Source organism: Akebia trifoliata, unplaced genomic scaffold (genome assembly GCF_017979445.1).
Source record: "Akebia trifoliata isolate Shusen 1 unplaced genomic scaffold, ASM1797944v1 Contig00530, whole genome shotgun sequence".
Classification (NCBI taxonomy): Eukaryota; Viridiplantae; Streptophyta; class Magnoliopsida; order Ranunculales; family Lardizabalaceae; genus Akebia; species Akebia trifoliata.
This window is the reverse complement of record NW_028237070.1, coordinates 3,099-18,298: the sequence shown is the minus strand read 5'-3', so window position 1 is coordinate 18,298 and position 15,200 is coordinate 3,099. Positions and strand designations below refer to the sequence as shown.

At 35.8% G+C, this 15,200-nt stretch overlaps 1 protein-coding gene across 1 annotated transcript; it reads right to left on the bottom strand.

Annotated features, from left to right (window-relative positions):
• Positions 1-6,975: 6,975 nt before the first annotated feature.
• LOC147381369 (amino-acid permease BAT1 homolog) lies at positions 6,976-14,009 on the bottom strand. The gene is made up of 8 exons (XM_086430528.1): positions 13,774-14,009; positions 13,335-13,595; positions 10,347-10,365; positions 10,011-10,230; positions 9,734-9,915; positions 8,720-9,009; positions 8,496-8,625; positions 6,976-7,693 (listed from the first exon to the last, which is right to left on the bottom strand). Exons 1-8 carry the CDS (start codon positions 13,896-13,898, stop codon positions 7,346-7,348), a joined length of 1,575 nt encoding a protein of 524 aa, XP_086286654.1. The 5' UTR covers positions 13,899-14,009; the 3' UTR covers positions 6,976-7,345.
• Positions 14,010-15,200: the final 1,191 nt, after the last annotated feature.

Genomic DNA, 15,200 nt, shown 5'->3' with positions numbered 1-15,200 from the left:
TGATGGGATGACTACGATAGTGGTATGGACTCAATAAGGGTACTAAATCCAATCTCCCGTTACGGACTAAGGCCTTGGCTTCTTCCTTTGAAATGTTTAGGTCTGTGGCGAGTCACCAGGATATCTTGTCTTCAATGAAGGCCTGACTAGAGGACCAGAAGTAGATATCCCCATGATGCCACAATAGTCTTTATGAGTAGGACACAAGTGCATATGCCCAATGTGGAAGATGTGAAGATAAGGGTTCCAACGCTTAGCCATAGCGCGCAAAAGGTTTCAATCTATTTCAAACTCATGGAAGTACATGGCACCTCTTAACATGAATTTTCCAAAGTTAAATTTATCTACGGTGTGCATCCCCATGATGGTTGTTTGACCAACTGGTCGATTGGGTTATTGCCTGCAGCTAGCATCCTGAGTTGACACAAAAGAATAGTTCAGTACATTTCCAAGGTCCATGTAAAATTACTTTTCTTTCAAAAAAATTTTGTTCTTATGGAAAATACTTTTCTTTTTTGAAAATATTTTTTCCTAGAGAACACTCATTTTGGAAAACCTACTTTCTGGAAAATATTTTTCTTTTGTAAACCACTTTTCTTTTTTGAAAATTTGATTCCATTTTGATTTAAATGGCCCGACCTATCATGATTATTGGATCGAGATGGACTGGGTTATTATTGAATTTTTGCAAGAAATGGATTCTTTATTGGGTCGGTGCACCCATTTTAATTTCTGAAAACAAAATTTTGATCCTTGAGGACAATCATAAACTCTGATCTCATCATTCACATTATTCACATACATCAATCATCAGGTTCCATTCAATGAACAACCCGGGAACACCCATGATAAGTTCGAGTCGTGACTTACAGGGAAGGTTTCTAGACTCTAAGCTTACTACGTGCAATGCATTTTTATTTGGCCACCCTTGCCCAAACACACCTATATACCTCTCAAGCGTACTCAATCAGACGGTACGTGGTGACTTAGTTTGATATACCATATAGGTGATAATCTAAAACTTCAATTCACTTCTCTGAAGCCAAAAATAGCCAGTTTGATCCCCAGTTGAGAGGTGGCGCACGATACTGAGCAAATGCCCACTTAAGTACCTCTCGTCTAGAATATACATAATCTATCCCCCTCGTACAGTAGGGTACAGCGGGGCAGGATTTTGCTTAGGTACTGGTTTTGACCAAGAAGTGCAATTGATGTACTTGGATTATCTTTTATATACCTACGGCTACGAGTCAAGAGTTGTAGCTTTCATAAATGGTTTTCGCATCCCGTGAGGGGACCGACCACGTACTAGTACTACGTTGGCAATCGGGACATGTGACCGTGCGGCTTACAATAGGACAAAGGCTCAGGTCGCTCCAACATGGGTGTATCAATATATCTTTCAGAATCACCCGATCAAACGGTATTGATGCCCCAGTTTTATATACCTTACGGTACGTGATTGGAGTTGTGGTTTCATGAATGACGTCGCATCTCCGAGGTGATCGGGCCACGCACTAATACCACGTTGGCTATTAGGGACATGCAAGCGTGCAATGCAGTAAAGTAACGTGCTAGTGGTGTGTGCAAATAGGATAGGGTGTGCCCGGGGCCTTTTCCAGATGAGTGGGCCCGTTGGCCAAATCAAATCATTTCTACATGGATACCACATAGCTCAAAGAGTACCAAATCTATTACATCCACATTACAATCATGTAGGCACATTAAAATATACCTATAGAGACCATGACCTTTTAGATAATCAGTCCACAAGGATAGCACATTCATGGTTACGCATCAACCAATCAATTTTTTTTTCATCATTTTTTTTTCAATTTTTTTTAACGAATGAACTAATAACAAAAGGACTTCTCTTTTTATTTTTATATTTATTATGGTCCAATCGATGATCGCTTTGAATTTTCATTTTGATCAATCAAATAGTGGCGAGCGGTACGCCCTGAGTTTAAAAAAATGATCCGTTTGAACTTTTGAAGCTTAAAACTTAAAATAAAAATAAATTCCAAGAGGAAAGTTTCCAAGACTGACGTAAAGAACAAGTTGAGCAAAAAAAATTTATTTATTTATTTATTTTTTTAATTAAATTGGCTTGGGCCAAAAAAAGAAAAAAAAATTTTCATTTTTTTGATGATATGCATGCTTAAAAGGACATATAATTGGATAAATAAAGTATAAATCGGGTTTATTTATTTATTTATTTTTTTTTTTTCAAGTGAGTAAATAAATAAAAAGAAACCTACAAAAAATAAATACAACAAATACAACAAGTAATGTTAGCTTGCAAATAATAAAAAATTTGAAACCTTTCTTTTTTTTCAAAATGACCGAGTTGACACGAGGGTAGAGCCTTTACTCCCCAACGGAGTCGCCAAGCTGTAGACACGTGATTTCGTCATTACGACAACCACATCTACGATGGTTTGGAGTTATCACCATTCATGTTGTAAGTGGTGTGAATGGTCACCCGATGTACATTTTGAAAAATTATCATTTTGGGCTCGTAGTGACTCACGTTGGATAAGGATAAATCAACCCTTGAGATTCGGGTAAGCGGCTCGATTGGAGAAAAGGGAAGGTGTTAAACGTCCTTTTCTCCCCGCTAAATGGCGTTAACCTCAAAGAAACTTGGTCATTTTTCTATTTAAAAAGATGTGAAAAACAACGTGCCACGTGGGTGCATTTGTACCCTAGATAGGGGTTCATTTTTGGCTTGATCATAGGGTCATTCCATTGATGGAAATGACCCTTATAGACCTTTAGCCTTGGGGTCCATTCATTCTAAAAATAAAATGAAGGGGAGAGGGGTGATAGAAGAGGGAGGAGGAGAGGGTAGAGAGAGAGGGGGAGTGCACTTTGAACCCACGTTGTATCTCCATCTCCTTTTCTTCTTCTTCTTCTTCTTCTTCTTAAAGTCTTTTGAGTCCTTAGTGATGTAAAAAGATGTGATTGTTTTTGTAGAGGATTAGTATGAGATTGGAGAAAAGATGAGGAGAGAAGATGGATTTTTTATTTTTTTGTTTTTTGTTTTGTAAGACTTGGTGTAGAGTTAGTACGGGAGAATTGATGAGAAAGAATAGGTAATAGTGGTTAGTAGTGAGAGTTGGGGGGAGAATTTTTGTTGTGAAAAAGTTTGAGAAATTTTTGGGAAGAGGATGAGGGTATTTATAGATGTTGAAGAGTTATTTTAGGGATATAATGAGGTAAAATGAAGAGAAGTGGTAGAATGGTGTGGGGTTTAAGAGAAAAGTGGGGGTAAATTAGAGATGATTGAAGGGCATTTGTGTAAGAAGGGTAAATGGATTGTTTTACAACCCAAATGGGTTGGATCTTTCAACCCATTTGGGTTGAGTATTAGATGGAATAAAATAAATGAGAGTGATTGAGAGGATGTGATTGTGTAAGAAAGTAATTAATTGCTGAAGTGAGTTGAGGAGATGGGATTTTAATTAAAAGAAGGGTTGTGTAAGAAGGTGGTTGATGATATTTTGGGAGGGTGTGGGAGATGATGCCATGTGTCAAAATGGGTGGAGATGAAGGGTTGAGATGGGTTGATGAGAGATGTTGAATGTTTGACTTGAGAGGATGGGTGTAGGTTTAGGTTGTAGATGTGAGTTTTGTAGGGAATGATGATAATAGATTAGGGGGAGGTATAGGTTAGGGGTGTGGGTTAGATTAGATTTTTCTTTTATAGAGAAAAGGTGATGGGTTGATGTGGGTAGATTAGGGAAGGTATAGGTTAGGGGTGTGGGTAGATGTGTTTGATTTGAGAGAAAAGGTGATTGGTTGATGTGTGGGTAGATGAGGTTTAAAGAAAATTAATGGGGTAGGTAGTTGGGTGAGGGAGGTGTGATGAAGAAATTAGGGCAGAGAAGAAATTCAAGACAAAGTGTGGCCGTCCAACTCTTCATTCTGCCACTTAAGGCAATGGAGAACTGGGAGGGCTTGGTTTTCAAAAAAGCCCAATTCAGTTCTTTGTCACTCAGGACAGAACGTAGCGGTCCAATTCTTCACTTTACCACTTACGGTAAAAGAGAATTACGAGGGCCTAACTCTCGAAAGAGCCCAACTCAGTGTTCTATCACTTAAGACAAAGTGTGGCAAATCTAACTTTTCACTCTACCATTTAAGGTAGAGGAGAACTGCGAAGACTTGACTCTTGAAAGAGCCCAACTCAGTGCTTTGTCACTCATGACAAAGTGTGGTCGTCCAACTCTTCACTCTACCACTTAAGGTAGAGGAAAGTTATGAGGACTTGACTCTTGAAAAAGCCCAATTCAATGTTCTGTCACTTATGACAGAACTTGGTCGTCCAATTTTTCATTTTACCACTTAAGGTAGAGAAGAGTTGCGAAGACCTTCCTTTCGAAAGAGCCCAACTCAGTGCTCTATCACTCAGGACAGAGCGTGGTCATCAAACTATTCACTCTACCATTTAAGGTAGTGGAAAGCTGCGAGGACATGACTCTCGAAAGAGCCTAACTCAATGCTATGTCACTCAGGACAGAGTAAGGTCCCAACAAGTTCCATACCTTACCAATTAAGGCAGAGCAGAACTAGGTAGACCCGAACATCCAAAGGAACCCATCTTAGTGTTATATCATTCAAGACAGAGTAGGGATCTGACTAACTCCATACCTTGCCAATTAAAGCAAAGTAGAACCACGTAGACTCGGACCCTCAAAATGGCCCATCTTAGTGTTATGTCACTCAGTACAGAGTAGAGCCCCGACCAGTTCCATACCCTACCAATTAAGGTAGAGTAGAACCATGTAGACTCGGACCCCCAAAGGGACCCATCTCAACTATTTCCGTGTACAAGCTATCAACAATCAAATGAATTTTCATTTATTGATAGTATCTTTTTAGATTACAGGTATTTCACGATCCAGAAAACTCCTAACCAGGCATTGTTACCAAGTAGTACACCCCCTTTTGGGCCACTTTTACCACTCTGTATCGCCCTTCCCTATTTGGACCTAGTTTTCCATTGTTTTGCTCTTTTGTATTATGAAATACTATATATAGCACTAAGTCTCCTTTTTTGAACTGCCTGTGATGGACACTTTTATTGAAGTAATTCTGCAACCTCTGATGATAATTTTCTAGCGTTGTCAGTGCTGCTTCTCGATAGAAAATGAGATAATAATTGGAAAACAAATCGTGAAAAATATAAATAATAGTTATTCTAATATTAAATGTGGATGTAAGGCGTCAATGTGAATTATACATGACATATATATTACCCGATGAAAAGTGTCGATTTTCAAAAATAATCATAATCATAAGGTTGTTAAACCAATGAAAAGAATAGATATGAGGTCAAAACATGCAAAAAGAAACTAAGAATTTAGTTGAAGCAATCCAAAGAGAAAACTTGCAGTTTGCAAAATTTTAGCAATACTTGTTGGTGATCTGATCGACTTCAATAATAAGGATTATTACAATCATTTAAGGAATGTTAGACACAAGCAGTTAGAATGGGGAGATGTGTAGGAATTGTTTAACTACTTCAAACCAAAACACGTCAAAAATCCATAATTTTTTATGCAATACAGTATGATGAAGATGGGAGGGCAACAAATTTTTTTTAAGTTGATGCTAGGTCACGAATGGCTTATCAATGTTTTGGGGATGTAGTGATCTTCGATACAATTTATCGTACAAACAAGTATGATATGTCATTCGTCTTTTTATTGGAGTTAACCACCATTGGTAATCTATACAATTTATGGATACACTTTTACAAGATGAGACTAGGTGACCCTCATATGGTTGTTTGAGACTTGATTAGAAGTAATGGGAGGAAAGCATCTAATATTAATAATCATCAATTATGATTTGACAATGAGGAATATGATTGCCAATTTTTTTCAAACACTCACCATCATTTTTGTATATAGCATATCATAAAGAAGTTCGTCGAGAAATTATCTCATATATATTTTATGAATTTTGAATTTAATAATAAAATGCAAAAATGTATTTGGCTGACATACATTCATAGGCTAGACTAGGAGGATGCGACAACTAACATCTTAGAGCAAATATATCTCCCCCAAATCCTGTGTGTACAAGCAATACCCCCACAAACCACATATAGCAAGAAAGTTGAGATAAATCCCCATGGGTGGCCAAAAGGGGGCTTGAACTCAAGACATCTCCCTTTTTGCCGTGAGGCCCAACATTCTATTGGTTTCATAATCTTCAAACTTGGTCATCTCCATCTTTAAAATTGACTAATTATAATTTTCCACACAATTTGAGAGTATTAATAGGAATACAATTTGTAGCATGTTCTATTGAAAACAAATGCAATTTCACCAATGAAATTCTGCTCAAACCATGAGATAGAAAATAAAAATGCAAATCAAAATAATTCCACAACTAAATTCATATTTATCGAAAGTGTAAATATGAAGCAGTTCAAAAGTGTGTAAAAAGCCATGATTTTTCCATCAATACAAATAGTATAGGTTTCACCCCATAGAAAATATTTTTACAAAAAAAAAAAAAAAGTAGTATTTTAAATTGCTTCACAAAAACTTGCAGCTCACTTAGTTAGATGCTTGAATCACCAATTCTGTAAAATCCGATGGTTTCTTGATATGCTCTGGTTCTATTTGAACCAACGCACTTTATACAAAATCCAGTCGGACCATCAGTTTGGTCTAATTTTTAAAACACTAGTGTCAACTGCCCATAGCATTATAAAAAATGTGTCATTATCAAAATAATGGAAATAGTCTTGAACAGGTACGGCAGGGCAAGACGAATGTTGTGTGATCATCAGAAGGAAAACGGTCACCTTCACTTCTATGAAAAATTAATAATGGAACTTTAAAAGTGAGGCTCACAGGGTGATAGATGTCGAAGATGATGAATCCAGACTCCTTTTATACCTCAGTTGCTCTTTGCTCGAAGCAAGAGATGAACAGGAACACGGTAATAGAAATAATTAAACTAGAATAGACCTTCAGGTATCCTTTTTTTTTTTCAAGAAAATATATCCATGTCACATGATTGCAATTATTAACAAAAGAGCAACATTGTAACAAGATAACAATATTCTTTCCATGGATCGAGCAAGTGCAGACTATTGGAACAATCTGTGGATTCCATTATAATAAATGATGCATATCAAATTCGAAGGAGACTTAACAGTAAGACAAGGATTCTTGAACTTCGGAGACATTCTTACCATTCGTCCTTCCATGTGATGAGCTTCAAATCCCTGTAGCCATGATACAAGATAAAAAAGAACTATATTGTAATTCAGTTCTTTAATTTCAACTACTGTAAATTGACATGTCGATGTTGTTTTAGTTCAAGTATTGATGTTGGTAATGGGACCTTTGAACCAGTGTCGGGCATTTAATATCCAAGATGAAACAGTGAGGATGAGGAGTCCACCAACCACAACAGGAGTGTAGTTAAAAGTATCCTTTGTAATGGGGTCTGCCACGGGAAGCGAGAAGAGAATTGTAATGGTTAGGACCCAAATGACTGAAACCCAACCCACGAAGATCCCATAGCGGCCCAAGTTGAAAGGTCCAGGAACAAAGGACTTGCGGGCCAGTGTCACCCTAAAGAAGGTGGGTAGTGCATAAGAAATGTAAAGTCCAACGGTTGCTATCGACACCATTGCCTGAAATGCCACTAGGCTTCCAAGAGACTGTAATAGATTTGTAGAAAACAAGGTGTACAATCAGCTTTAAATAATAAAAGCAAGAGAAGAACGAAAAATAAAATAAATTGGCAGTTAACTACAAGGAGGGATTAATTAATTTACTCATTAAGCCGCATAACTTGGTTATATCATATATGTTATACATAATGACTCGGCAAGTCATTTATCTAACTAGTTCACAACACTCATAGTTAATCATAGTCAACAACTCAGGATTCGGGATCAAGTTGGCATGGGTAAATTTGGTAAAATCGGGAAAAATCAGAGAAAAAGCGGAAAGAAATCGAGCTAGGCCTATGTCTGTGTAATTGTTCATACTAGGTGGTGTTCTCATATTGTTTCACTAAATCTCATATTAAACAACAATAATAAATCACCAAATCCCATATAGATATCATCCGTGCATCCACAACACATTCAAGATTTATATTATTCAAATATAAAAAATATTCAATGTTTTTTATCCTCATTTGCATCCTCATGATCTAATGTTCCATCAATAAAATGGTTACCATCATCTTCATCAAGGTCATCTTCTCTTACCAGTGCTTCAATTTCATCTTTGGTTTTTAATCACAAAGTTTGTGATTTAACCATGAAGTTGGTGATTTAATTGTGAAGTTTGTAAAAGTCATGATTAAATTGGTGAAGGAAAAAGTCATGATTTAATCGCAACTTTTTCAATAAGTCAAATAATTTGGTGACTATGCAGTTAATCACATAATTTCATATGAACGATTTTAATATATGTTCACATGATTAGAAATCGAAAGTGAGAAATACAAACCGTTAATGCCATGCAAAATGATACAAAAGCAGAGAGCCAAACTGCATTTAAAGGGACTTCTTGCTTATTCACTTTATGCCACAATGGTGAAAAAGGCATAGCTCCATCCCTTGAGAATGCATAAGCCATCCTGAAATAAAACAAAAGGGCTCCTTAAGTAGCTAATAAAGGATTAAAGGAATACCTCATACAAGTCTAGATATCGGTTTTAAAGAGGTTTTCACCTTGAGTTGCTTGTAACTGAACTCATGCCACAAAAAAATATGGCGACGGCAACAACTCCCAAGCAAATGATGCCCCCAACTCCATTACCGTATCGACTCTTGAAGGATTGGTAAAATACCTCAGCAATGGCATAACCACCGGCATCATTGTCCAAGTCCAAAAGGCTTGGGATGTCGGTTACTGCGAATGTGATACCGAGTAGGTAAGCCCATCCAAAAATGATCGATATGCCAATGGCACTTATTATTCCTTTGGGTCCATTCTTATCTGCATTCTTTGTTTCCTCTGTCTACAAGTATGAATAAGTTAGGGTTCAGTGATTAAATAAACTTGGAGTAAACAACATGAGAACATATAATGGAAATTGTCTCAAGGAAACAAAAAATAGTTCTTAAGCCACATTGGATGTAATATAAAATTTGTGAAGGTTTTACTAAGGTGCGTGTAGTAACTTACATCTGAACATAATTGTCAGTGAATGAGTCATCCTGGGAAGCATGACTCTCCGGCAAATCCATTTGAATAAAATAACATAAAAGGACATCCAAAATCACCATTTTTAAAATAGAAAAAAGGCCCAATTGGTTTTCTAATAAAAGAAAATGTTTCATATTTTACAGGAAAAAAGAGAGTAAATGAGTAAATTAAGAGTCTTTTTACACCAATTGGTAGCTCAGATTGCTGATGTGTATCAACTTGAGTGAGAGATTTTGGGTTCAATCTCACAACCAAAAGGTTTCATCAGTGAATTTAAAATCACCTTAATCCCAATTGTTAGCCGGGTCAAGCATTGTGGGTGCCGAACCCTTCAAGCACCTTATATGTTTCAATTTTTTTTTATTTTTGAAAGTGAATCTTCTCGATAAAAGAGTTGGTGTCTGATGGCCATCTCTTGTTTGAGACCTCAAAGGTTTAAAAATCTAACCAGACTTTATTTAATGTTAAAGTGTTCTATAGCTTCTAGAGGCAATAAGTTTATATGACAAGGCAATAAATATGACAATAAAACATACCATATGAGCGGAAGCATCGTACCCTAAAAGAGAATACTGGCTCATTAAGAGCCCCAGAACAAATATATAAGGTTTGCTTTGGATTCCACTCCCAGTATCCGTGTTGAAATGAGTGAAAACAAACTTGGTACTAGCCTTCTCGGTGGCAATAATTGGAATGAGAATCATAAGGACCAAAACACCTACAAATTCAAAAATAAGTTAAAGTTATACGATGAAGCCTCCCTTGACCCAGAAATGAAAACAGAAGATAAAAAGAGAGGAAAATTCCTCATACCTACGATATTCCATGCAGAAGCAAGTAGTCCAAAAAAGGATAGCCATGTGATGGAAAGACTATTTATGAGAGCATGTAAGAACAATATTCCCCCATGAAAGCAAATAACTAAATATTTAGAAACCTCATAACCATCACCATTGTTTCCACTTGTGCTAAGTAGGATGATAACTTGAATTAGCTGAGCAAGAGAGAAATCCACACTTGTAGTAACGGCCCACTGCAAATGAATTAGTCTTTTAAACTGTTAGAGCCTTCTATATATGAAGTTGTAATGGCTATTACAATATATATTGAAGGTCTGGACTTCAAAAATTATAACATTCTCAGCGATACCTGACCAACAATGTTGAACCTGCATGAAAAACAAAAGGTTCATTGGGGAGCAATAGAAAATTTGAGAGGAGAAGAAATTCGTATTAACAGTTGAAGTTTTGTTAAGACGAAAACAAATGTCCATTTTTGGTTCAAGACTCCAAATAAATGATATAAAACTACATTCCAAGTTTAGGTACATCGGTACATATCATATTTTAAAGAACTTGTAACAACAAATAAATTATGATAAATGGTGGGAAAAGCTTAAAGTCGTTCAGAAAAGATTCTAAAAAGCAACAATCACAGTTTCTACATATAATCTCATGGAGAATGTTAAAGAAGGTCAGAGCATATGTCTTTGGTTGCTCAAACATACAAATTCTCGTCAACATAACTTGAGCAAAATGTGCACTTCCATCAATTTTGCACCAATTCTTGCATATTTTTTGTATCACCCCTATTACATACTGGCTTTCCATTAAAAAGTATTTGTCGCAATGTCTTACCCATTTTGGGACAGAACTAGTTTTTCGTTGGACATCTTAAATTTCAAAATAATTACTAGTTAGAAATTTTTTGTTACTTGCCTCTTCAATTTTGTAATTAGAATAGATTAAGTGTGTTGATTCATGATTGATATTCGATAAGAGTCATGGGATTCGTTAGATCAAGTGGCTATCGATCGGATGCGATCAAAACCATTAGATCATCCAGGTTCAACTAATAAGTGTTGATTAAAAGGCATGGGACACATACCTTCAATAGGATGTAATCTGGATCGTTAGATCTAAAATCAGACACGATCGAACAGCTATTAAACCAGGAGACATTAAATCATGACTCTTGGTCAACAGACACAAAAATAACTATAAAAAGCCAATCAAAAATCAGATTTCTTCATTGAAAATTTCTGTATTTGCCTTTTTCTAAGCTTAAGTACTTGGCATCGTCGGTTTCTAATTTTTGAGTATTCTAGATTAAATCGGATTATATATATTCCAATTTAATAATTCGAGTGTCAATTTCTCTGTATCCTGAAGGCACTTGTTCGTTGACCTTTTGTGTATTGTGATTCTAACCATTAAAGGGGAATATTTGTCTAAAAGAGATTGAATTTGATTCAAGCTTTAAAGTCTTGAAAATATCTCCTTCATCGAATTTTTTCAAGTCACAAAGTAAATTTTCTAATAGTTTTAGACAAATATTTGTTTCCAATTCGATGGAGGCTTCGACTTTTCATTCTTTCCAAGTTATGAATCAAGAAATGTCTCGCCTTGACCGTTTCGATGAACAACACTTTACTCGATGTCAACAAAAAGTGTTGTTCTTCCTCACTACTTTGAACATTGCCTATGTTCTAAAAGATGATCAAGAAGTCATTCCTAATGCTACTCCAGAAGATAGTACTACATTAAAAGAGAGGCGCAAGAAACAAAAAACAGACGACTTTATGTGCAAAATACCATATTCTCAATGCACTCTCGAACTCGATTTATGATATCTATCATATTGCCAAATTGACTAAGGAACTGTGGAAAGCTCTGGAGAATAAGTACAAAATTGAAGAGGCAAATAACCAAAAATTTCTAATTAGTAATTATTTTGATTTTAAGAAGTCAAACGACAAACTGATTCTATCCTAAGTACATTAAATCATGGCTCTTGGACTTCAAGGCTCGAATTAAATTCGATCACTTTTAAACAAATATTCCCCCTTATTGGTTAGAACCACAGTACACAAAAGGTCAACGAACAAATGCTTTCTGGATATAAAGAAGTCTACACTCAAATTATTAAATTTGAATATGTACAATCCGATTTAATTTAGAATACTCAAAAATTAGCAACTAATGATGCCAAATACTTAAGCTTAAAAAAACAAAAATTTTCAGTAAAGAAATCTGATTTTTGATTGGCTTTTTATAGACATTTTTGCGTCTGTTGACTAAAAGTCATGATTTAATGTCTCTTTATTCAATAGCCATCGGATTGTGTCTGATCTTAGATCTAACGATCCAGATAGCATCCTATCGAAGGTATGTGTCTTATGTCTTTTAATCAACACCGATTAGTTGAATCTGGATGATCTAATGGTTCTGATCGTGTCCGATCGGTTGCCATTTGATCTAATAAATCCAATCGACTCTGATTAGATACCAATCATGAATCAATGCACTTGATCAATTCTGATCAGGTACTAACTTGATCCAACGCACCTGATCGTTATCGATCAGGTACTATTTTGATCCATCGTATCCGATCGGATACTAAAGTGATCGTGCACCCGATCTATCACACAGCAACGATGCGTACAGGCAAAGTGCAAAGTGTGCCTCAAAACACCCAATCGCCCTTTCGCACGTACCACCTCAAAGCACCGGATCAAAGCCCTAAAGGTGTGACACAAATACAATTAACTATGTTGACTTCTTCTTATAAGATACTCCACTTTCTCACTTGTGAGTAATGTGGAACTAAACCGTATATACACAAAAATCCCCAAAATCTAATATAAGAAAAAAATATATATAAAAACTTGAATTTTATTTTTGAAATTATTCAACAATTTTCTCACTTGGTGCATATACAAATTAGAAAGAATAAACTTATCATGGAATCTCTGTTTTCCTGATAAGATCCAGATTAAGACTTTATCTCCCTTGACATCATCATTACCATCTAAGCCCCTTATCCCAATATTTTTGGGGTTGGTCCAACAAATCCCTGTTCCTCCAATCAATTCAGTCTCAAACTAAAGGAACATTCTAAGGAACAGAGGATTATTTTTCTCTTTTTTTTTTTTTTTTCTTTTTCTTTTAAGTAACACACACACACACTTCTATTCCAGCAATTGGAAGTCCAAACAAGTCTTGAATCTTCTCTAGGCAGATAATAAGTGCAAATTGTGATCAAAACAACTGTGTAAAATTGAACAAAAATAAGTGTGCAAACCCACAATTCAACATATAATCAGAGAAGAGAAGAACAATTTTAAAGATAAGTTACCAGCCCGTCAACCACGAAGCGAAAGGTGCCCAATCGGGGCCAGCGAGCTTCGCACTCCAATAATAGAGACCACCAGAAGTAGGAAAGGAGGAACAAATCTCAGCCATTGAGTACCCAACAAACATGGTGAAAAACCCAGCAATAAACCATCCATAAACGAAACTAATTGGACCCCCAAACTTCAAACCCGTATTGTAAAGTGTGGTTACTCCTGTAAGCACCGATATAATTGAAAAAGAAAATGCAAAATTTGAAAGCACCCTGCAATTCCAAACAAGACCCAGAAACCAGAATTAAACCAAAAAAAAATAAAAATGATCCAATACACATATTTCATCTATCCAAGAGAAGCAAAAAATAATGAAAATTAGGAACAAAAACAACCAAAAGAAGAAAAAAAAAAAAAAAAAAAGAGAGGAAAAAGTCTGGATTTCTTTACGAGAGGTCGCGCTTTAGTTCTTGCTTGTAACCAAGCTGGAGTAGACGTGATTGGCCTGAATCCAATGAAGAATTCCCAGTGTGTACCTGAGAAGTAAGTGGTATTTCTTCACGTCTTTTAACCATTTTTCACGGAAAGAAGAACATCTGGGAGTGAGAAATGGGTTTGTGTCTTTTTTAATTATCTTTGACTATTGCCGTCTTTGTTCTCCCACTGTGTAGTATTGAAATGATTCAATTTTTTTTCTCCCAGTTTTCATAAATAAAAGATTTTCCCATTGATATGTCCCACCTAATCTCAAGTCTGTGTTGCTGTGAAGGGTTTGATCAAATCAGACAGGCAAGGCATTCTACATGCAAAGGTCAAGATGACGGCGACATCTTATCGAAAATTGTTTTACTCAGAAAATTTTACTCACACAGGATACAGAAATCTGAGATCTACCAATCACATGTACCCACGTATAATTTACAAAAATACCTTTGTAAATTACAAAATTACCCTTGTATACTTGACGTGGCAACCACTGAGACTTTGTGAGCAAACAACGACTCATATGTTTTCGGTCTTTGAAATTTTGGCCCTGCTTAATACCATGCCAATCATTTGCAATGTGCAAATTACCGTAAATGATTTGCAATGCAAAAATTACTGTTGCTAAGTAACCACCGTGCAATCTCGCAAAATCACTTTATGCGCTTGTATTTTTTTTTTAATGCAACTTTTGTTTGAAAGGGACATAGACTTATAACTTATGTGGTTTTCCCCGTTACAAAGCAACTTCTAAATTGTGGATTCAAGTCCACCTTACCCAGAAAAAGAAAAAAAAAAAAAACTACAAAAATGATTTATCATATTGTCCATTAATTATTTTCAAACATGGTATTTACAAGGTGCACTTTTGGTACAAGTGGGGGGTCCTACTTAAAAAAAAATTAATTATCAATCCCATTTTCGAAAATTAAAGGTCTCATTGTTCCTAATATACCATTGCTTTGGATAAAGCATATATATAGTGTAATTGATCAAACGACTACCCAACAATGCCAATAAAACAGTCCAACAATAATAAAGCATGCAATATGTAAATAAATAAAGAGAAAATACTAGAACTTGTTAGTTAAGAATTCGGTAGGTCAAGACACAAGCTTGGTTAACTATCCTAAAGATGATAATCACTATTATAGACATCTCAATTTGATCGAATAAACCCGAGAGTTTATTCGAATCCAATGGTAAGGATTAATTCGAGATTATTTCAATCAATCAAGTGGGACCCACTTAAACGAATCAAATTTAATTAATCAAGTGATATAAAAAAAAATGGATTTTGCCTAATCATATAGACTAAGCAGGCAAGCATAGATATGGCTTGGACGTTTGGAACATATGGCTAAACCATTTGTTTTTCTGACCTTTACTTTGTG